The sequence below is a fragment of the Budorcas taxicolor genome, chromosome 17, assembly GCF_023091745.1.
Source record: "Budorcas taxicolor isolate Tak-1 chromosome 17, Takin1.1, whole genome shotgun sequence".
Taxonomy (NCBI): Eukaryota; Metazoa; Chordata; class Mammalia; order Artiodactyla; family Bovidae; genus Budorcas; species Budorcas taxicolor.
The window spans coordinates 53,448,143-53,471,097 of NC_068926.1; the positions used below are offsets into that span (position 1 = coordinate 53,448,143).

Genomic DNA, 22,955 nt, shown 5'->3' on the forward strand with positions numbered 1-22,955 from the left:
CACATCCCACAAAACCTGAGTCTGCCCCTGAATAAGGCCAGCAGGTTTTTCATCTTATATTTTAAGCCCCTTGTGGTTTGGATGTGTTTTCTCCCTGTATCTCCTGTATCTCCTGTATCTGCCCATATCTGGCAGGGACAGAAGACACTCCTTGTACGACTTTCTTGAGCACCTCTCTGTGCCAGGCACCGTGACAGGGGCTCGGGACTCAGAAATGAGTGAGAGGTAGTTACTGCCATTGAGCTCACAGCCTTACAGGGACAACAGCTGTGGAAGCACCACAAGGGGAGAAGTGAGGTGACAAGCAAACGCCTGGCATGCAGCCTACGCTGGGGAAGGAGTGATAAGACATCTAGCAGGAGACATCTGAGTTTGCAAAGGCAGAAAAAAAAATAGGGCAGTAACAGAAAAACAGGCAGTGGGAACAGGAGCTCAAACATATGGGATGTGGACTATTGCTTGAAACCTGCAGAAACGGTAAAGGGGAAAGGAGTTGGGGGAGGAGGGTGAAGGAAGGTAAGACCGAGATGGTGAGCACGGGCAAACTCTGAAGTTTGACTGTGACCACTGGGCCGCAGGATGCAGGAGGGGCCAGGCTGGATGATCCATGATCAGGCTCATATACACAGAGAATTAGGTGAAGTGTTAAAAATACTAAAATAACCAGACGATAGATAATGCATCAGCTAATTTTAAGTCATCTTTATCTAATCATTTGAGTAGAAACGTTTAAAGACCTTCCTCAGATATCACTGAGTAGGACTTCCCTGGTGGTCCAGTAGTAAGGACTCCATGCTCCTAACGCAGGGGCCCGGGTTCAGTCCCTGGTCAGGGAACTAGGATCCTGCATGCCACATGGTATGGCCAAGCAAAATAAAAACCAGTAGTATTCAACGGGTAGATGTAAGGAAGAGGATGGTTAAGAGCACAGACTCTGGTAAGAATCCCAGCTCTGACCCTTAAAAATTAGGGGCAAGTTGTAGAGAAGCTAGAACCTTCATATATGGCTGGCAGGAAATGTGAAGTGGTGCAGCTGCTGTGGAAAACAGCGGGGCGGTTCCTCAAACGGTTCAACATAGTTACCATATGATTCAGCAATTCCACCGCTAAGTCTGTATCCAAGAGAAATGAAACAGATGTCTACACAGAAACCTGTATACAGATGTTTGTAAGAGCCGAAGAGTAGAGACAATCCAATTGACAGCTTCTGGATGGACAGACAAAATGTGGTCTGTCTATACAATGGAATATTACTTAGCTGTTAAAAGGGACGAAGCACTGACACAGACTACAACATGTTTGAACTTTGAAAGCATGATGCGAAGAAGCCAGACCCCAGAAGTCACATATCATATGATTCTGTTTACATGAAGTATCCAGAACAGAAAAATCCATAGAGACAGAAAGTAGACTAGTAATTGCCAGGGATGGATAGTTGTGGTGGGGTTGGGGGGGGAGGCGGTCGGAGGGAAAGAAAGGGAATGGGGAATGACGGCTAGTGGGTTTGGGATATCTCCTTAGCGGGTAATGACAATGCTCTTGAATGGAATAGTGATGATGGTTACACAACCTTGTGAATACAGTAAAAAGCCACTGAAAATGGTAGATATCACAGTATATGAATTCCAGCTTAAATTATAAATAAGCAAAAGGAAAAAAGTTAAGCCATTCAAGCCCTCTGGGCCTCAGATTCCTCATTGGTAAAAAAGGGATCATGACAGTATTTACTCCATAAGACTACAGTCAGCATTAAACAAGTTAATATATATATAAAGCATTCAGTACAGTTCAGGAGATAGTACGGTACTCAGCTGGACACGACTGAAGCAACTTAGCAGCAGCAGCACATAGTAGGAGCTATGTAACTGCTACACAGTACTGCTGAATTTCTAACAATTTCATAAAATTAATGTCTTTTTCTTCTGATGGAAAACATTTTACATATTCATTGTGAAAATTTTCAAATATTTAGACAGAAAGTAGAAAAATCTACCCATAACTCTACATGACTACACCCTTTATTCCAAGATAATCATGGGTAATAATTTGCTGTATACAACTTTATATATATTCTAGACTACTTAGTTATAATTTTAGATGAAAAAATATAAGTTATATAAATATAATTTTATATGAAAATATATTCATGCTTCTTTGGCAATTTACTTTCTCTCATTTATGTCTTACAGATATTTCCATGTTACTATGCAGAGAGCTATCTTCTCTTTTTTCTTTTTCTAAAAGCAGCATCATGTTTCAGCGTACTGACAAGCCATCATTTAACTAATCCCCTATTAATGGACATTTGGAGTGTTTCCATTTTAAAAAATATTTTCAAACAAGACATCCTTTTACTTATGTCTTGGCATCCTGTGTGAGTACTTCTGTGGGCTACATTCCTAGAAGTCAGAAGACAGGCTGTAATTTAATAGAGGGTAACAAACTGCTCTCCCAAAAGGTTGTCCCCATTTACACTACACCCCCCAACCCGGCCGCTAGCAGCCTGTTACAGCGTCTTACGACTTTGCCAACACTTAACGCTATCGATCATTTTTATCTTTGCTAATCTGATTTGTGAAAAATGAGGTCTTCTTTCCATTTTCATCTTTGATGTACTGGTAAGCATCTGTTCATAGGTTTATTGGCCTTTTTCTCTGAACTGCCTCTTCGTGTTCTTTCAAATATTTTTAAATGTATTTTAAAATTCTTTTGGATTTATCATCAAAAGGCAATTCCTTCCCAATTAAGTTGTGGTTACAGGGCTTTATTATTCCTACAGCTTAAAAGATGCTTTATGCCAGGGGTTTTACTTTGGAATGATGAGAATGTTTTAAAACTAGATGGAGGTAGGTGGTGAAAGGACTAAATACCACTGAATTGTTCACTTTACAATGGTTGGTTTTACGTCATGTGAATTTTACCTTAATAAACTATTTTTTAAGAAAGATGCTTTATACTAATTTCCAATTGCTCTTCAATGGCAGAAACACCTGATTTCATGGCTCTAAATGAAAGCATTAATTTGAAAAGATATACACACCCCCATATTTACTGCAGCATTACTTACAATAGCTAAGATGTGGAGGAAACCTACATGTCCATCAATAGATGAATGGATAAGAAGATGTAGTGCATATATCCGATGGAATATAAATCTTGTCATCTGTGATAACATGGGTGGACCTGAAGAGTATTACGCTTAGTGAAATAAGTCAGATAGAGACAGGTAAATACTGTATGATTTCAGTTATATATGGAAGCTAAAAAAAAAACAAAACAAGTGAACAAATATAACAAAACAGGAACAGAGTTATAGACACAGAGAACAAACAGGTGGTTGCCAGAGGGGAGGAGGGTTGTGGGGGAGGAAAGAAATAGGAGAGGGAAATAAAGCGGTCCAAACTTCCAGTTACAAAATAAATGAGTCCCAGTTATGAAATGTACAATGCAGAGAATATAGTCAATAACTATGTAATATCTTAGTATGACAACACATTGTTGTGATCATCTTGAAATATATAGAAATAGGAATAAATGCATAGAATCAGTATGTTGTGTAACAAGAAATAATATAGTGTCATAGGTCAGTTAGACTTCGAAAACAAACAAAGAAACTCATAGAAAAAGGGACCAGATTTGTGGTTATCAGAAGGCAGGGGTCGGGGGGAGGGGGAGTTGGATTAAGGCAGGCAAAAGCCACGAACTTTCAGTTGGAAGAAAAATAAGCACTAGGGGTGTAATGTATAACATGATAAATATAGTTAAGACTACTACATGCTACAGATGAGAGTTCTTAAGAGAATAAATCCTAAGAGTTCTCATAACAAGGAAAAAATGTTTTACTATTTCTTTAATTTTGTAGCTACAGGAGAGGATGGATGTTCACTAAACTTCCTGTAACAGCACTTCATGATGTACGCAAGTCAAATCATTATGCTGTACACCTTAAACTCACATAGTGCTGTATGTCAATTATATCTCAATTAAACTGGAATAAAAAATAACAGCAACAATAAAGGCAATAGGTGGAAACATTCTTTAAAACAAGAAAGACGCTCTACACCAATTTCCCATTGATCTTCAATGGCAGAACCTCCTAACCGCTCAGCTTTGAGTTCTCATTACTAACTGTGAGGAGGGACTCCAAGTCTGGGCAGCGCCATCCCCCAGCCACCTGCTCAGCCAACTCAGAGCTTCTCAGAACTGGGCACATCTATGGGATATTCTTTTTTTTTTAATGTTTATTTATTTGGCTGTGCTGGTTCTTAATTGTGGCATGGGGGAATCTTCAGTTACAGCATGCAAGCTCTTCATTGCAGCATGTGGGATCTAGTTCCCTGACTAGGGATCGAACTCGGGCCACTGCATTGGGCGCACAGAGTCTTAGCCACTGGACCACCAGGGAAGTCCCTATGAGATAGTTTTTATCCAAAAAGCTTGTGTCCATTAAAGATGATGTACCAAGATTCTGAAATCTTCCTAAAACTCCTTTTTACATATTTCTTTCAAATGTCTCCTTCCCGGTGTTTTAATAGCTTTAAAAAAAAATTGTGCTGTATTTCTCTCCTGTCCCTGCCACATGACATGGCATGTCTCAGTCATTTTCCCATGGGCCCTTCTAAAAAGGGACATTAAAAACAAAAGACCCTGAGTGATCTTGGCCTTTTGAAGACCTGTCTTATCTGAGATACATTTCCAAAGGAAGGTCTTCCTCAAGCATGGGGCCAGCTGCTGTGGTGTTTTCCGACTTCCTCCTCCCAGGTGGGGTCGCCACAGCATCCTCACCTCCGTGAGGGCTGCATCGGGGACCAACGATGCCAAAGAGAGGACAGAGTCACAGGTGGGTTCAAGGGGCAAGTCCTGCCCTGACCAGCTCCGTGACCTTGGGCAAGTTTTGTTACCTGTCTGATCCACAGTGGCACGATCTTTTTGCAGGACTGCTGCAGATGAAATGGGATGATGAATGCAGGGCCCTGACGAAGGGGTCATGCACTGATCAGGAGGAGCAAACCCTGGACTCACAAGCCTAGCAGCGCAAGAGGGCAACCACAGGTGTAGACGTATTTTGGGGTGGAGGCACCACTGCTCTAAGATGCTAAGCTTTGGATACCCTGGGCTTGGTCCTTTAACCTCTCCTCTATCCACCTTTCCCCTCCTGAATCTTCTCTTGTCTCATGCTTTAAACCACCAAGTATGCTGACCTCAAATATGGATCTCCAGCCCAACCTCTAACTTGAACGCCACTTCCCCCAGTAAAATGTAAATCTAAAAAAAAAAAAAAAAAAAAAACCCCGCAAATCTCATGGTGACAGCAACATTGTTTTGTCTTCATTCCCATCTTCAGCACCTAGAACAGCACCTGACTCAGGTAGGGGGCTCAGTAAACACTTACTGAGAGAACAAAGGGGGCTTCCCAGGTAGCACTAGTGGTAAAGAACCCACCTGGGTCGGGAAGATCCCCTGGAGGAGGAAATGGCAAGCCATTCCAGTATTCTTGCCTGGAAAATCCCTTGGACAGAGGAGTCTGGAGGCCTACAGTCCACAGGGTGGGCTATAGTCCATATAGTGGACTTGAGAGAAGAAAGAATGCTATCAAGTTGAATTTATAACTTCTTTAAGAACCAAGAATAAGTAAAATCAAACAGCTGCTAGTATTCAGGTGAAACCGCTTTTTTCCAGGAGAGAAAAACAGGAGATTCCATTGCACATGAGCAGCTTTTCTGGGGCCGCGGGGTCTGATTCCTTTGTTGAATCTCCATCTCCGAGCTCTGAGTACCCTATCCCTGTGAAGTGCTGGGCTCAGAAACAATGTTTCTGGGTTTGAATCCTGCCTCTGGCACTTCCTTTTAAAAACTTTTTAGATGCTACCAATGCAGCTTATTATTTACTTATTAAAATTACTTTTGGCTACACAGCTCTTCACTGCTGCACACGGACTGCCCACTGTGGATGCGGGCTTCCCTAGTCGCAGCACACAGGCTCTAGAGCGCTGGGGCTCAGTAGTTGCGGTGCGCAGGCTTAGTTGCCCCACAGATGTAGGATCTTAGTCCCCCGAACAGGGATTGAACCCGCACCCCCTGCATTGGAAGGCAGATTCTTAACCACTGGACGGCCAGTGAAGTCCCTGCCTCTGGCGCTTTCTAACCATGTGAACTTGGGCAAGGACAACTAACCTTATCTGTCTCTCAGTTTCCTACTTTGCAAAGTAAGAAGGGTTGTAATGGTAGGCAAGCTCTTTGCAGGTCCTTAAGGTGGGACTTGAAATAACCTGGGGACCGAGAAATTGATTTATGCACCATTTTGCGGGAATCTTCCTGGCTTACCTGCACATTTTTGTGGTAGAATTAAAAAGCTTCACTTTGTAGCCACTGTTGCAAATGAGCAGGAAGAGCTCCTTGGTGAGTGGCGGATACCAGACCATACAGGTGGGATAGCTGCCCTGGTCGGTTCGGTGAATGTCCAGGACTGCCAGGTGGTCTTTGTAGCTCTTGAGTAGGTTATACTCAATCTACAGAGAAGCCCAGATGAACACACATGAGGACTGAGGTGAATGAAGTCAGTCAACAATCCTTTTCTCGGGGGAGACAGTATCAGGCCTTTTAAGAGGAGAATTGCCTGAACTTCTACACCTAATAAACTACCAATATGGAGTATCCATTATGAGCAAGATGATGCCATTTAATACAACTCCCCAGTGGTGCAGTCCTGCTATGCCCATTTTGCAGATGAGAAAACAGATGTTCAGAGAGACTCTGTGGTTTTCCCAGGGTCACACAGCCAAGGAGTGGTAGAGTGAGAATTCAAATCTAGGTCCAACTAACTCCAGAACCTGAACTCTTGTTAACTTTGTTGTCCTGCTTCACTTAGCATTATCGTGGTAACTTTCTGTGAGTAGGAACTAATTCATAGCTAAATCTCTGCTCTTGAAAGTCATACATTAGCAGCCTGCTGAATTTCACCCATAGGTAGGTTTTGGTGGACAGACCAGGATGGATGGAAGGAAGGAAGGATGGATAGATGATGGGTGGATGGAAGAATGGACAGAATAGGGACTTCGCTGCTGGTCCTCTGGCTAAGACCCTGAAGTCCTAATGCAGGGGGCCCGGGTTTCATCTCTGGTTGTGGGACTAGATCCCACATGCCACAGTGAAGACTGACAGTCTCATGTGCTGCAACTAAGACCTGGCGCAGTCAAATAAATAAATAAAATTTTAAATATATATTTTTTAAAAAGAATGGACAGAATAAAGGAAGTAAGGGGAGGAAAGAAAGGAAGTTAAGATGGATGCACAGATAAATCAACTGGCTTTGAATCCTTTGGGCTCAGTCATGTAACATCACATCTGCCACGGTCACTGCCTTTACCTCTCGATCCTCTCTGGGTTGTCATATGGAGGTAACGGCCTGGCCCTGACCCCGAGACACGGGAATCGTGAGTGTTAGCTTCCAAATGTCCACTGAGAGGCAAAGGTGGCTGAGCTGTCCATGCTGTGGGGAGGACCACCTCCGCTCCACCGACATGCCATTTCCCAGGGCCCTCCTCACTCAGGACACGAGTCCCTGTGTGGTGTCAGAGCTGCATGAAAGCCAAGTGCCAACTCAGAATGGTTTTCGCTACTTCGTCATACATTCGCTTTCTTTTTTAAAAGACATTTATTTATTTAATTTATTCATTTGGCTGTGCCAGGTCTTAGATGCAGCATACGAGATCTTCACCTGCCAACTCGAACTCTTGAGTTGTGGCACGTGGGATCCAGTTCCCTGACCATGGATCAAACCTGGGCATTGGGAATGTGGAGTCTTAGCCACTGGACCAGAATGGAAGTCCCCATATATTCATCTTCTCCAACAAACACACATACTGGTTCTGTGCCAGACTCCAGAGAAATAACAAGAATGAGACACGGTCCTGAGGGCCAGGCAAAGGAAAGCAAAGGAGCTCACCAGGAGTCTGTCTCTGCCGAGGCTCAGCAGTCGGGGCTCGTTGCTGTCCAGATGAACCCCGAACAGGACGCTTCGAATGCTCTTGCGGTGAGAGCGAAGCCTTGCCAAGTATTCCCAGACCCTTTGTCCATGTTTGACTCTCACCACATAAACAGCCACAGTGAAACTGACATCCTGAGTATGCGGGAAAGAGCCGAAGTTACTCGTTTTTGATTTTGTAAGTTAAGAGTTATCACTGTGTTTTTCATGCTAACTTTGCTTTTAGAGAATTTTATCCAAAAAGAAAACCTCTGTCTATTGGAACAAGTGGTAAAATAATACCCATTTTTGCAGTTGAGAAAAATCAGAGTTCAAAGAAGGTAGTGGCAGGCAGTGGGGTGGGGAGAGGGGTGGTGCGGTGGGCAGAGATGGTATTTGTCTAACATTATGGTCTTACTATCCTTGCTGGTCCCCATGTCATTCTCTGTTGGAAACTGAAATCCCTACCTTTTCTGGCTTTGTCCTCCCTTCTCTTTATCCAGCTGCACAAAATTTTAAAAGGTATGATTAAAAAATACATACATGATGGCTGAGAGCTAAACGGGGATCAGGCGGGAACAGCCTGAAGGGACACGGGACACCTGAGTTGCTGTGCTGATGGGAAGCGAGTTGGAGTCAAGGGTGTCAGCAGCTACTTCCCCGCATCCCCACCCCCTCTCCCAGGAGAAGCCGGGGGAAGGGAGAGGTCGGGGGTCCCGAAAAAAATCTTTACTGGGATTAAGAGCCCTATTCACAGAGGGAAGGGACAGAATCCAAAATGCTCTGCGGAAGACTTTGCCTTGAGATAAATGAGAAGGTCATCTCATCAGAAATCAAAGGGAAAGATGAAAGCCAGGATGCAGAGAGAGGATTCCAAAAAACTCACAAACCAACATGAGCTGCTGGAGTGGCAGAGTCCGGAGTCGGGGAGTTCGGGGAGTTCGGAGGCCCCACCCACCCACTGCCCCACTTCCCCCATCCCTTTCTCTTTTTATAACAGCTTTATTGAGATATTAATTCACACCACACACAATTCACCCGCCAGAGATGTACAATTCAACGGACTTTAGTATATTCACAGAGTTGTGCGTCCATCATCATGGTTTTAGAGCATTTTCATCGCCTGCCTCCCAAAGAAACCCGTACCCTGAAGCCCCTGCTCTCCCCCCTACCCCCCTGCATGTCCCAACTCCTCCCTCTTGCGGCTTTAAAGGAGGTTGCGAAGTCACTGGACCGCACTCACTGATGATACTCACAGCCGTCGCCATGTACTGGGAGTCATGGGAGAAGCTGATGTGAGTCACGCTGCTTCTGGAATATCTGAAAGGCTCTGAGATTGCACTTTCTAAGGACATTGCATCAAAAATGTAAACAGTCCCCTCTGTGAAGCCAGCTCCAAGCAGAGCTCCTGAAATCACAAGTTGGAGAACAAGGGTTGAAAAACGCTTTCACTGGTACTTTCCTGGTGGCCCAGGGGCTAAGACTCTGAGTTCCCAGTGCAAGGGGCCTGGGTTCAGTCTCTGGTTAGGGAACTAGATACATGTGCTGTAGCTAAGAGTTCACATGCCACAACTAAAGATTCAGCATGCCGAAACTAAGAACCGCACAGCTAAATAAATAAATTACATTAAAAAAGAAAGAAAAGGACTACATTGACTCAAGAAATATCAACTCTGTGCCAAGCCTTGTCCTAGGTGCCAAGGAGACAGCAACGAACAGGATAGACAAGGTCCTGAGAGGAAGAAGCCAACTGGAAAACATGGCACCATGGGATGAGACCAGGCGGTACAGAGTTCTGCAGCATCCAGGGGGACCAGGCATCCCATCTGGCCTGGTGCGGGGAGTGGGTCAAGGTCACCTTCCTGGAGCTGCTACAGCCAAAGGCGGAGCCATTTGGGTCTGTTTTTGGTTTAGAACCCAAGACAGGTGGATAAGATGAAAATACCTTCAGGGTTGTAGGTCAGACTCTGAACTCCAAGCCCCTTCTCAAAGACCCTGCTGAACAGGTATTTTTTCTGTTCATAATCCCACACTTTGATTATCCCGCAGAAACTTCCGATGGCGATGAGGGGCTGGTATGGGTGGCAGGAGATGGCACAAATGGCATCCCTGGGCTCGACAAATAGCTTCTCAAGTTTAGTCCCATCTACTGTCAAGTGGTACACTGACGCATCTGATGTTCCGATGATAAAATTCCTGTTTGCCAAGGAGAGACCAACCCGTATCAGCACTTGCAGGGAACAGGGCATGCCAGAAATTCTGGTTCTAATTGCACACGAAACGCCTCTGTCGTCTGTAATTTAGTGACATTATTAACCCAGCATCTCCAAAAATACGCCACCAAACCCCAACAGCCTCTATTTGCAAGTGAAAAAGCCCACATTTCTACATGTAAATTGAGTCATTAAGTATGCAGATGGACAGTCAGTTGTACAATTAGCTAATCTGCACATGCAAATATTCATTTGTGTATGCAAATATGGTGCTGGGTGCACACATACAGATGTGCCTGCAAATACGGCAAGGGTAATTAAGCAGGCTCACAGATAATTCTGTCTTGAAATGTTATGGCTATTCACTATCAAATCCCTTTAACCACAGAGCTAGGGCAAACTCAGCTCAGAGAAAGGAGACCAACCTACAATGAAGGACTCCAGAGGTAACTGAGATCAGAGCCGTTTCCAGCTTCCTATCACTAAACATTCTTAATAGGAGAATGATGTTTCACTTAAAAAAAAAAAAAGATTAGTGATCGTAATCAGCCAAGGAGATCCATCTCTGACCCAGGGAAAGGCCTAACTAAAAAGGCCAGGTTCCCTGTATTTCACGTCCCAGGAACAGGAAGAGGATACCACGGTACACAAACTATAAGAAGACACAGCTTTTTGACTGTTCCAATGATGGGGTTCATGAACAACTTCAACTGAGCGCTGAAGAAACGATGCTTTGGAACTGTGTGCTGGAGAAGACTCTTGAGAATCCCAAGGAGATCAAACCAGTCCATCCTAAAGGAAATAACTCTGAATATTCACTGGAAAAACTGATACTGAAGCTGAAGCTCCAATATGTTGGCCACCTGATGTGAAGAACCGACTCACTGGAAAAGACCCTGATGCTTGGGAAAGACTGAGAACAGGAGGAGAAGGGGACGACACAGGATGAGATGGTTGGATGGCGTCACCGACTCACTGGACATGGGTTTGAGCAAACTGCGAAAGATAGTGAAGGACAGGGAAGCCTGGCATGCTGCCTGTGGTCCATGGGGTCGCAAAGAGTCGGACACTTAACGACTGAACAACAACAGTTAACAACTCACCTTACAACAAAATGGTCACTTTTTAGAGTGCAGTCTGGAGGATAGTTTGTATTTTCGGCCGGAGGGGCTGCGGGGGTCTTTGAAAAGGACAGGGATCTTATGCAGCTGAGTTTGAAGTGGCTGTACCAGTTCACAATGGAGAGGGTGTGATCATAGAACTTGATGTTGCCCCGAATGTCACCTGTGACAATATAGCTGAAAACAGAGGATAAAGTCAGTTTGTTAAATAGTGGTGGTGGTGGTTTAGTCGCTAAGATGTGTCCAACTCTTTGTGACCCCATGGACTGTAGCCCGCCAGGCTCCTCTGTCCATGGGATTTCCCAGGCAAGAGTACTGGAGTGGGTTGCCACTTCCTTCTCTAGGGGATCTTCCCGACCCAGGGATCGGAGCCAGGTCTCCTGCATTGTAGGTTAAATAATGATACTGAGTATCATCTATTGAACACATATGTCAGCCTCTGGACTCCGGGCGTTGTAAAAACTTTCACTGAATATGGCCCCATGTGGCTGATTTTCCTGTCATTCCCAGTTCATGTTTAGGAAACTAAGGTTTAAGGCCTGGGATTGCCAGATTTAACAAGTAAAAATGCAGGATACTCAGTTAAATTTCAATTTCAGATGAACCATGAGTAAATTTCTAGGGTAAGTATGTCCCAAATAGTGTATGCTCCCAAATGCAATTGCCTCATGCAGTATTTGGGACATATATATATATAAAATTTATTTTCTGCATCAGGTCTTAGTTGCAGCATGAGGGATCTTGAGTTCCGCATTCAAATCCTTCATTGTGCAATGTGGGATCTAGTTTCCTGACCAGGGATTGAACCCAGACCCCCCAGCATTGGAAGATCAGAGTCTTAGCCACTGGGCCACCAGGGAAGTCCCGGGACACACTTAAACCTGGCAACCCTATCAGGGCCACATGGCTAGGCAGACTGTGCAGGGGTCCAAGTGTATGGGACACAAAGTCCATGCTCTCTGCTTTCCTCTGCCCTGCCCTCTAAGGTCAGTTCTGTGCCACGGCAGTGGGCAGTGATTTCCATTCTCCACCACAGACTACAGATGACAACAGAGTCTGGCTACCGTCCCTCTGAAGTCACACAGGCTGGCAATGGGACGCAGGGAGACAACTGCTGTGAGAGGGATCATAAAACCCTGTCCAGTCATCACAGCCAAAGGCAGTGCTGTGTGACAGAATGGTTTTTATTTCCTCAGAGCCATCCCAATGAGCTTTTTTTTTTTTAAGCCTCTGACATAATCCTAATCACGGGGGGGAGGTGGGGGATGAATTTTCTCATATATATATATATATATATATATGAAAAGTGATTAAATGTGGTTTCTGATTAATAAGCAAGGCAAGTGGGCAGAGTAATTGGCTAGAACGGCGTTCACTGCCCTCTGCTGGACAGAAACAGCAAAACAAGGCAAAGTTTGTTTTTTTTTCCTCCTGTGTTTCTTAAGACTTTTTCCTGCAAGGGCTCCCTGGTCCTGGCTGGGGTTTTTTGTTTGTTTGTTTTGTTGTTGTTTTGGCCGCACCACTCAGCATGCAGGATCTTACTTCCCTAACCAGGGACCGAACCCTCGTTCTCTCCCTTGGAAGTGCAGAGTCTTAACCACTGGACTGCATGGGAAGTCCCCTGGCTGTGTTTTACTTAACATGGAGAGAGGGGAACCCAGGCATGGTCTTCCCTGGGTCCTATTCCTCAATGATTAAACTTGACTGCTTCATCAAGTGTGATTCTACTGCTATCTTTTCCCACCAACTGGGTGAAGATGACGATTTGTATTTCTCTTTGCAAGCCACTCCAGGGCCTCACCGTTATTAAAGAAAAGGGAAGACCTTTAATATAGACCCTGTATTAAAGAAAGGGGAAGGGGAGCAACAGGCCTTTGGAGAGCAGAGGGCACAGTGACTCCCACCACGTGGGCAGGGTCCTCGTCATGAGGAAACTGTCTCCAGCACTTTGGGGAACTTCCCTAGCACCCTGACAAGGGCTGTTGTACCTAGAGCTCCCCTGTGCCAGAGAGTGTGCTAAGAGTTTTACACTCCTTGGGACGTTCCCTTGTAGCCCAGTGGTTAGGACTCAGTGCTTCCATTGCAGGAGACATGGGTTCAGTCCCTAGTCAGGAAACTAAGATCCAGCAAACCATCCTCACACAATCACTCAGAGAGGGACAGTGTTATGATGCCCACTTTACAGATGGAAGAATGGAGGTTTGGCACATTTAAGTCCCTTGTCCCAGATCACTCAGCAAGGAAATAATGTATTTGGCATGTGAACCCCTTTATGTCTGAGGCTAAGGCATAAGGCTGAGATCAGTTGTGGATGCCCACAGCCCCTCAAAATCAAGGAGTTAAGGAACTCTATAAAGTTTTGTTGTATTTTATCTTTTCATGATTGGCAAATGTTATTTTGTCATCAGAAAAAAAAAAAGCTCTTTATGCCATTTTCTTCCACTGAAAGAATGTAAAATTTAGGGTGCAAAATAAGTCTAACTAGGGTAGAAGAAAAAAAACCAGTTACTTTTTGTTTCACCAATCCAAAAGGGTTGGGTTTAAAAGTAATGCATGCCCATGCAATTTTTTAAAAAATAAAAGCAACCCAATTAGTACAAATGAGACTATAAAAAGAAGTAAATCCACTCCTGTCCTTAATCTTGGTTCTCAGTTCTTTTCCTCAGAGGCAGCCAGTGTTCCCAGTTAAATTGGTTCTCCCCAGAAACAATCTTTGCATATACAAAATATGTATCTACCTCCAAAAGGGTTTTTAGATAAGTTTATAATCATCTACAGCTACTTTTTCATTCACTAATTACCTGTCAACTGTAGTGAGCACAGTGATACCCTCCTTCTGCAAATGAACCAGTTTGCAAGGTTTGATATGGGGAAAGCCCATGGAGGAGGAGGCAGATGGCGGTGGGCGGTAAATGTCCCAGACAACCAGCTTCCCTTCCATCGTTGCGGACAGTATTTGGGTTAAATTCAAATGAAAGACAGACTGGCTAAATTTTCCCACGAGCTTGTTGAATGTCTGTATTTCAAAAGACAGGTTACATGTTATATGTACAAGTTACCGTTGATGGTAAATATAAAACAAAACATTTATCAGCACAACGTTTTATAATGTTTCACCTAAATATAGTAGGAAAAAAAATAAAGTTAAAAAAATCACTTAAAAAACACTTCCCTGAGGATTGTCATGATCCAGGCAGTTCTGAACCTCTGAGGGTTTGCTAAGAGCAAGTGAAGGGCTACATACGGGCTTAATTAAATGGTTTGCTTAAAGCAGAAGAAAGAGTGGTTAATCATGGTTTATACCTGCACAACTTCTCTTTCAGAGTTTTCAGAAACTGATAAGGAAACTAATGTCTGTCATGAACAAAAGCATGCTCCAGCTGTAAAAAGTCATAAAACAATTCTCCTAGTCTTCTTCTGATCATAAATCATCTTCCCATCAGTGGAAAGTAAGTGCTTTACATAGAAATGCCCCTAAGATCCCTTACTAAATGTATGCTACGTAGGATAAGGCACCAGGCCATCTTTCTCTGACAGTGTTCTAGAGATGAAGTATAGAAAGAACGCAGAGCAGCGAGTGAACCCTTGGCGAATGTTTACTGAATGAACACAGGAAGGATGTCAGTGATCTGTCATATCATACAGCAAGTCTGCTGTCTGGCTCTCTACTTAGGCAGAGAAAATTCTAGGGTGGGACCTCTTTGAGGTCAGTAGAAGTACAACTGGTCAAGCTCGAACAGCACATTCTTGTCTAAAAGCAGCCCTGTTCAACACGAGGCGTTTTTATCATTTCAAACTGCAGCCGATTCTCATTCTTTGTGGATTCCATTTTCATGAATTTACCTGTGTGCTGAAATGTATGTGTAACCTCCAAAGCAATCCTCGTGGCACCTCACAATCATTTGCAGATGTGTGTGTGTGCCAAGTGGCAAAACACTTGACATTCCCATCTGAGGTCAAGCAAGGCAATTCTCTGTCTGGTTTCAGCTCTCAGGAAGCAAGTGTCCTTAACCTGGTCTTTACTGCCATGATGTTTGCTCTTTTTTTTGGGGGGGGGGTACTTTTTATTGGTGATTTTGGTATTTAAATTGGCTCCTGAACATGGTATTAAAATACCATATGGTGCTCTTGGAGTACGAGAAGTCTGTGACATGCCTTCCAGAGAATTCACCTGCATTAGATAAGCCTCATTCAGCATGAGTTCTACCTGGTGCTGTCAACCTTGAGTCCAACGTTAAGGAACCAACATTATAAATTAAATATTCTGTCTTTAAACAGAAACATACATAAAACAAGGTCATGGATCTATCAGCCGATGAAAGTATGGTGACCCTAAGCTGGCAGGAACCTGTTCTTACAATTCTCCTAGGAGCAACGATTCAGCGTCCACTAACTCAGGTCTGCAGAGACCGTACAGAACGTAACTATGGCAAATAATGAGAATCGACTGTATTTAGCTTTTGATACTTCAAGGTATAAAAAGCTGAGTTTGCAGACAGAATCATCTTCTTGCCTTGTGTCCACTGTCTCTCTCTCTCTATTTTTCCTTCCTGCATGCTTGCTTGAAAAGTAAAGTTTTATAGACTGAATCAAAAAAAAAGAAAGGAAACAGAAAAACCATCATAAGGTGCACCCTGAGAACAGATTACATGAGTATCAGAAACAGAAACGGATGCAGGAGACGGGACTCAAGGTCCACCCCTGGTGTAACTGCTCAAGGAAAGCCGGCAGGATAAAATGTTTCTGCGAACACCTGGCTCACCACCTTCCTACTGGACCTTAAACAGCTAAACACCCAACATCAGTTTTTAAAATTTAGTTTGGCTGCGCTGGGTCTTAGCTGTGGCACGCAGGATCTTATGTTGCGGCTCGGGGGCTTCTCCAGTTATGGCACATGGGCTCACTTCAGTTGCGGTGTGGGGCTTGGTTGCTCTAAGGCATGTGGGATCTTAATTCCATGACCAGGGAACAAACCCACGTCCCCTGCATTGGAAAGTGGATTCTTAACCACCAGACCACCAGGTAAGTCCCTCCATATCATTTTTTAATTGTTCTGAAAACTAAGCAGCTTAAGGGATCCACTCATGTCCAGTGACTTCACTTACATCACCCCAAATTAACTTTCATCCTTTGTCACAGACACACATACATTATAAAAGCCACCTCTTTCTTAGGTATTTGCTTGTGGTCGTAAAATTCCTTTGCCATTTATTTTCAATATTGCAAGATAAATTTATAATTTTTTCAAACTTTTAATTTTGTATTGGGGTATAGTCAATTAGCAATATTGTGGCCATTTCAGGTGAACAGCTAAGGGACTAACCCATATATATATACATGTATCTTTTTGCCATTTATTTGTATTCTATATTATTTTGAAAAATCCTTCCATTATTTTAAACCGACCATTCAGTATGGTGAAGGACCTAAGTAAAAATTTCAAGTTATTTCCCAATATCAAGACACACACAGAGCACCCCAAAGATACTAGGCTGACACACACATACTCATTTCCTACAAAGTCAGGCATATAAAAGCACAACAGGCATACTCACTTTTTCTGTTAAAACTGGGGCACTGTGAGCAAGTATGCCTCCCTCTGGATACTGATAAGCACAGAAAAAAATAATCACTACTTTAAAAAAAGACATTTCCAAAAGAAAAGCAACATAACAGCAAAATCAAAACAAATGCATCGAAACAGGGTCAGAACTTTGCAATTTCTACAGGTAGGAGAACCTGCTGTCTCCAGGAACATCTAAAAACATGCTGAAAGAAAATAAATAAATAATGCCACAAATGATTGTGATTTTAAGTGGTTGTTAATGCAGATCTGACTTCTGCATTTATAAGGTTTTAAGCTATCATTAACACCTGAAGTAATGAGTTATCACTGTAAATCAGCAACTAAATTGTTTTGCATTTTTTATTGAGGGAAAATTCACATAACATAAAATTAACCATTAACCATTTTAAAGTGTACAACTGAGTGGCATTTAGTACATAACCAATGCTGTGCAACTGTTACTCTCTTTGGTTCCAGGACACTTCCATCACCCCTAAAGGAACCCCCCTATCATCAAGCAATCACCCCCATCCCCTACTCCTTCATTCCCTGACAACCACCATTCTTCTTTCTGTCTCTATGGATTCAGGTATTCTGAAAGTTTCCTATGAATGGGATCATACAGTATCTGGCTTTTTGTGTCTGGCTTCTTTCATTCACCATAATGTTCCCAAGTTGCAGTAGGTATTGGCACTTCATTCCTTTTAAAGACTAGGTTATATTCCACATATGGATAGACCACACTGGGTTTATCCATTCATTAGTTGATGGACATTTGCTCCTACCTTTTGGGTATTGTGTATAATGCTGTTGCTGTCAACATCTGTATATAAGAATCTGTTTGAATGCCTGTTTTCAGTTCTTTTGGGTATATACCTGGAAACTAGTGGGTCATATGGTAATTTTATATTTACATTTTGATGTCTTTTTTATATCATGATTTTGCCCTGTGTCAGTATACATTATCACCAGTCTGCTAATCGGGGGTTCAGGATGGGGGACACATGTACACCCATGGCTGATTCATGTCAATATGTGGCAAAAACCACTACAATATTGTAAAGTAATTAGCCTCCAATTAAAATAATTAATTTAAAAAAAAGGGAAAAGAGTCCAAGATTTGAAAACTCCTATATCTTAGGCCTTAAATACATTCAAAAAATATTCATTTCGTTAATTTAAAAAATTAAATAGAATTTAAAGTATGTGCTTCTGACTTAATATGCTAATTTCCAGTGGGACTAAAATAAATGCTATAATTAAATCAAAACACTTTAATATGTTTATTGCTTTTTAAGTAGATACTATATTGTTATATTGCCAAAACATCTGTACTCAAAGAATAAACAGATACTTGTCCATATATTTAAAACAAATGAAAACAGTTCTACTTACCCACGTATAATATATTGCTTGTGTTTTACTATTGCTCACCAATTCTTTATTATTTGTTGGATTAAAAATTAGGTAGTTCTGAAATATAAAATATTAAAATATATTACTATCAAAAATTTTCTGTTTCTCTCTGGTTAAGCTGAATGTTAAGATAAATAATATTTTGGGGACTTCCCTGGTGATCCAATGGTTAGGTCTCTATACTTCCACTGTAGGGGGCATGGGTTCAATTCCTGTTGGAGGAACTAAGATCCCACAAGCCAGGTGATATGGCCAAAAAATAAAATAAAATTAAATAATATTTTTTATGAAAATAAATAACTGAGTAGGAATATAAAACAGAAAACACATGGCATTTTATAAGCAATAGGATATAACTGAAATACTGAGTGTGAAAATTAATGAACTTGAGTTTCCTTTCTTATTTAGTCTTATTTACTGTAATTCATCATCTATAAATCGGAACAAGCAAAAGTAAACCAGTATTCACCAATAACCTTTATTCTGTGTCCTTTTGGACAAAGGCTGTGGTGTACTGATTTCTAAATTTAATGGGGCCACAAGGGAACTTGGAATGAATGCAAAATATTGGAAAGATTTTCTGACTCCTGCCAAGATGGTGAATAGCATGGGTTGCCTGGCTCTCTTCCCAAAAACCAACCCTGTGGATACTATAGAAGTGAAGGAAACCTGAAATGCAGAACAACTACAAGTGAGGAATCCCTGGGGACACTTAAGTGCAAGTCTTGAAATGGTGCGTGTGCAGGAGGCAGGTGGCTGCGATCTGACAGGAAGGGGTGCACAGGAGGCAGCTTTGAGAGACAGGTTCAAGAACTGCTTTTTAGGTTCCGTTCCTGCCCCTTCCACCCCATCACCGACTCCTTGTCCCTTGCTTGCTGCATCACTTCAGGAATGTAAGCTACCATGGCTAATGTCTGAGGGTCAATTTCAGAACAGGACAAAGGTCTGGGTGGGGTGAAGACCTGGTGAAAGGAAGTACATGGACAAGGCTTCACAAAGGCTGAAAATCAGCCTCAAGTCACCTCAATCTCTGATTAGATGGAGGTGATTGCTTTGCCAAAGGCCCAAAAGAAGCAAAACTAAGTCTTCCTTGGAGGAAGTTATTATCATTCTGAGCCTCAAATTATTCCTATTCTTTTTAAAGTACAACATCAGGCATTCAATGAAAAATAACCAGGCATGTGAAAGAGTCATATTACTGAAAAGGAGGGAGATGAGTGATCTACAGAAAGAGAACACCAGGTAATTTTTATGGCTGAGTGTTCCACTGAATGTATGGACCACATCTTCTTTATCCATTCATCTGTTGATGGACACTCAGGTGGCTTCCACATCTTGGTAATTGTAAATAATGCTACTTTGAACATTGGGGTGCGTGTATCTTTGTGAATCAGTAATTTTTTTCAGATATATGCCCAGGAGTGGAATTTCTGGGTCATATGGAAGTTCTATTATTAGTTTTTTGAAAAACCTCTATATTGTTTTCCAATGGCTGCACCAATTTACATTCCCAGGTGTACAAGGGTTCCCTTTGCTCCACACCCTCACCAATATTTGCTATATGTGGCCTTTTTGATGATAGCCATTCTGATATGTCTGAGGAGATAGCTCATCGTGGTTTTGATTGGCATTTCCCTGATGATTAGCTACCAGATAACTCTATTTTTAAAAAGAATCAAATGGAACTTCTAGATCTGGAAAAAAATAGCTTTAAAAACTCAAAATATGGTTTAAGAGAAAATTAAATATAGCCAAATAAATAATTCATTAGCCGAAAAGGAGCTACCAGGGAAGCCCAATTAACAGTAAAAAAGGAAGATAAATTATGGAGAAAAGATCCAGAATGAAGCATAAAGACACAGAAGAACAGAAAAGAGAATAAAAGACCTATGGGACAAGCTGAAAAGGTCTAACTTACATATAGCTGGAGTCCCAGAAGGAGAGGAAAGAAAGAACGTGGCAGAAGTAATGTTTGAAGAGACAATGGCCAGAGTTTTCCAAAATTGAGGAAACATGGCATCTCAAGTTCAAAAAACCCAAAGGATAAAGTTTTTTTAAAACAACAACAACAACAACAACATGTCCATACACACACAGATACACCATCCATCGAAAAACTGTTGAAAACCAAGACAAAATCTTAAAAGCAGTCAGAGGTGGGGGAAAAGATACATAACTTTCAAAAAAATTTAGCAGTAAGATTGACAGTTGTGGGACTTCCCTGATGGTCCAGTAGTTAAGAATCCACCTGTCAATGCAGGGGTCATGGGTTCAATCCCTGGTCCGGGAAGATTCCACATGCTAAGGAGCAACTAAGCCCTAGAGTCTGTGTTCTGCAATAAGAGAAGCCACCTCAATGAGAAGCTCTCACACCACAACTAGAGAGGAGTCCCTGCTCACAACTAGAGAAAGCCTGTACGCAGCAACAAAGATCCAGTATAGCCAAAAAAAAATTTTGTCAGATTTTAAAATAAAATCTATAAAAACTAAAAACTAAAAATGGGGAGACCCATTGGGAAGCTATTAAAAAAAAAAATGTCCATTTGATTGGGGATACCAGTGACTGTGAGCAGCCCAACTCTGTTAGAGCGGTGGGTGGGTGGAGGACAGATGGGAAGAGGGAAATGTCCATCCACAGAGGATGGATAAATAAGTCCTGCAACACTCGAAGAGCAAAAAACAAAACAGCAGGGAAGGTGAACAGGGATTACAGCTCAAGGATTGACATGAGCGATTCTCAGAAACAACGCTGAGCAGATCAAACAATTATTCTGATTCCAAACACATGCATGCTTGGTCATTTCAGTCATGTCTGACTTTTTGCAGCCCCATAGACTGCCTGCCAGGCTCCTCTGTCCATGGGATTCTCCAGGCAAGAGTACGGACCGGGTTGCCATTTCCTACTCCAGGGGATCTTCCTGACCCCAGGCATTGAACCCACGGGTCCTGCAGCTCCTGCACTGGCAGGTGGATTCTTTACCACTGAGCCACCAGGGAAGACCCAATCACAAATATCGAAAGGTCAAAAACAGGTAAAATGAAAACAGATAGTATTGAGAGATACATAGGTCACCGGAGAAAAGTATAAAGGAAAGCACAGGCATGAATAATACAAAATTTGGGATAATGGTTAACTTCAGGGAGCAAGACTGAGGATGAGATCAGGAAGGGGAACACAGGGGGCCTCTAGGGTTAAGGTAAAGTTCTATTCCATGATCCTGTGATGAGCACACAGGTACGTTTTATTTTCTTCTCTAAAATGTACACGTTTTGCATGTATGCCTTATTTAACAATAAAACACAAAGAGGTCAAATATTTCCTGCAAAAAAATAAAAAATAAAAAGGAAATGAGATGAGGAAGTAGAGAAAGCAAGTGTGGATGGCGCTTCTGAGACGTTTCCCTATAAAGAGGAACAGGGGGCGTAGTTGGAAGGAGATGTGGGGTCAGAGCATTCTCTCAGGATCAGTGGTCCTAAAGCATGTTTATGCGTAGTAGAGGGGGAGGTGAGAGCTGCAGAAGGGCCTCAGGCAGCCAGGAACTAGTGCACTGGCCCTTCACTGCAGTCAGAGGGGGAAGAGAGAAGGTCGAAGGTGTGTGGCAGATTTACAGGGCTTCCCAGGTGGCTCGGCGGCTAAAGGATCCACCTACAATGCAGGAGACACTGGTTCAATCCCTGGGTCAGGAAGATCCCCTGGAGGAGGGCATGGCAGCCCACTCCAGTATTCTTGCCTAGAGAATCCCATGGACGGAGGAGTCAGGCGGGCTACATTCCATGGGGTTGCAAAGAGTCGGACATGACTGAAGCAACTTAGCGTGCACACACACACACACACACACACACACACACACACACACACGGCAGGTTGGGGAGGGAGAACAGGCTGGTGTTTGTATCTGACGGCTTCCATTTTTCTCAGTGAAACAGGAGGGGTAGGGGTCATCAGCTGAGTATGGGAGGCAGGGCAGTGGGAGATGGGAGGAGCAGGTATGAAACTGTTGTCTCTAGAAATGAAAACGACAGCCTACCAGAGCAGCCAGGCCAGGCTGAGAGCCCTCTTGAAAGTCGTGACTGAATTTTAAGTAAGATGAATCTGCTCAGTTGGGTGGTTCTCATCAGCCACATTCAGCCCTCTGGGGCCTGGATCCAGAGGAGGCTGACGGTGGGACGCACCCAGGGTTTGCAGGGAGGGGGCCGGGAGTCTGTGCAGTGCTGTCCACAGTACTTCCTGAGGGGATGGAGATGTTCTATCACGTATGTTTTCAACAGGGGTAGCCACCGGCTCCACGTGAATGACGAGTGGTTGAAGTGTGGCTAGTGAGACCAAGGAAATGAATGTGTGCTTTTACTTTAACCAATTTAAATTGAAATAGCCATGTGTATTTAGCAAAGTTTCTATTAAATTATAGAAGTCAGTTGCATTTCTAGACACTAGCGATGAACATTCTGAGAAAAAAATTAAGAAAACAATTCCACATAAAAAGCATAAAAACATAAGTATAAAAAATACTCAGGAATAAATTTAGCCAAGGAAGTGAAAGATCTGTATACTGAAAATTACAAAACACTGCTGAGACAGACTTTTTGACACAGTAGGAGTGTGAGAAGGTGGGATGATTTGAGAAAGTACCATTGAAACACATATACTACCATATGTAAAACAGTTAGCCAGTGGGC

The 22,955-nt window shown here is 42.8% G+C and overlaps 1 protein-coding gene across 1 annotated transcript in view; it reads right to left on the minus strand.

Annotated features, from left to right (window-relative positions):
• CFAP251 (cilia and flagella associated protein 251) overlaps window positions 1–22,955 on the minus strand; it is a 71,319-nt gene that overhangs the window by 27,547 nt on the left and 20,817 nt on the right. Inside the window, exons 9-16 of the mRNA XM_052654455.1 lie at window positions 18,258–18,335; window positions 16,852–16,902; window positions 14,098–14,312; window positions 11,279–11,473; window positions 9,908–10,158; window positions 9,219–9,370; window positions 7,945–8,118; window positions 6,324–6,508 (exon numbers count right to left, since the gene is read on the minus strand). Of these exons, the coding sequence (XP_052510415.1) occupies window positions 6,324–6,508; window positions 7,945–8,118; window positions 9,219–9,370; window positions 9,908–10,158; window positions 11,279–11,473; window positions 14,098–14,312; window positions 16,852–16,902; window positions 18,258–18,335 (1,301 nt within the window). The remainder of the gene's footprint in view (window positions 1–6,323; window positions 6,509–7,944; window positions 8,119–9,218; window positions 9,371–9,907; window positions 10,159–11,278; window positions 11,474–14,097; window positions 14,313–16,851; window positions 16,903–18,257; window positions 18,336–22,955) is intronic.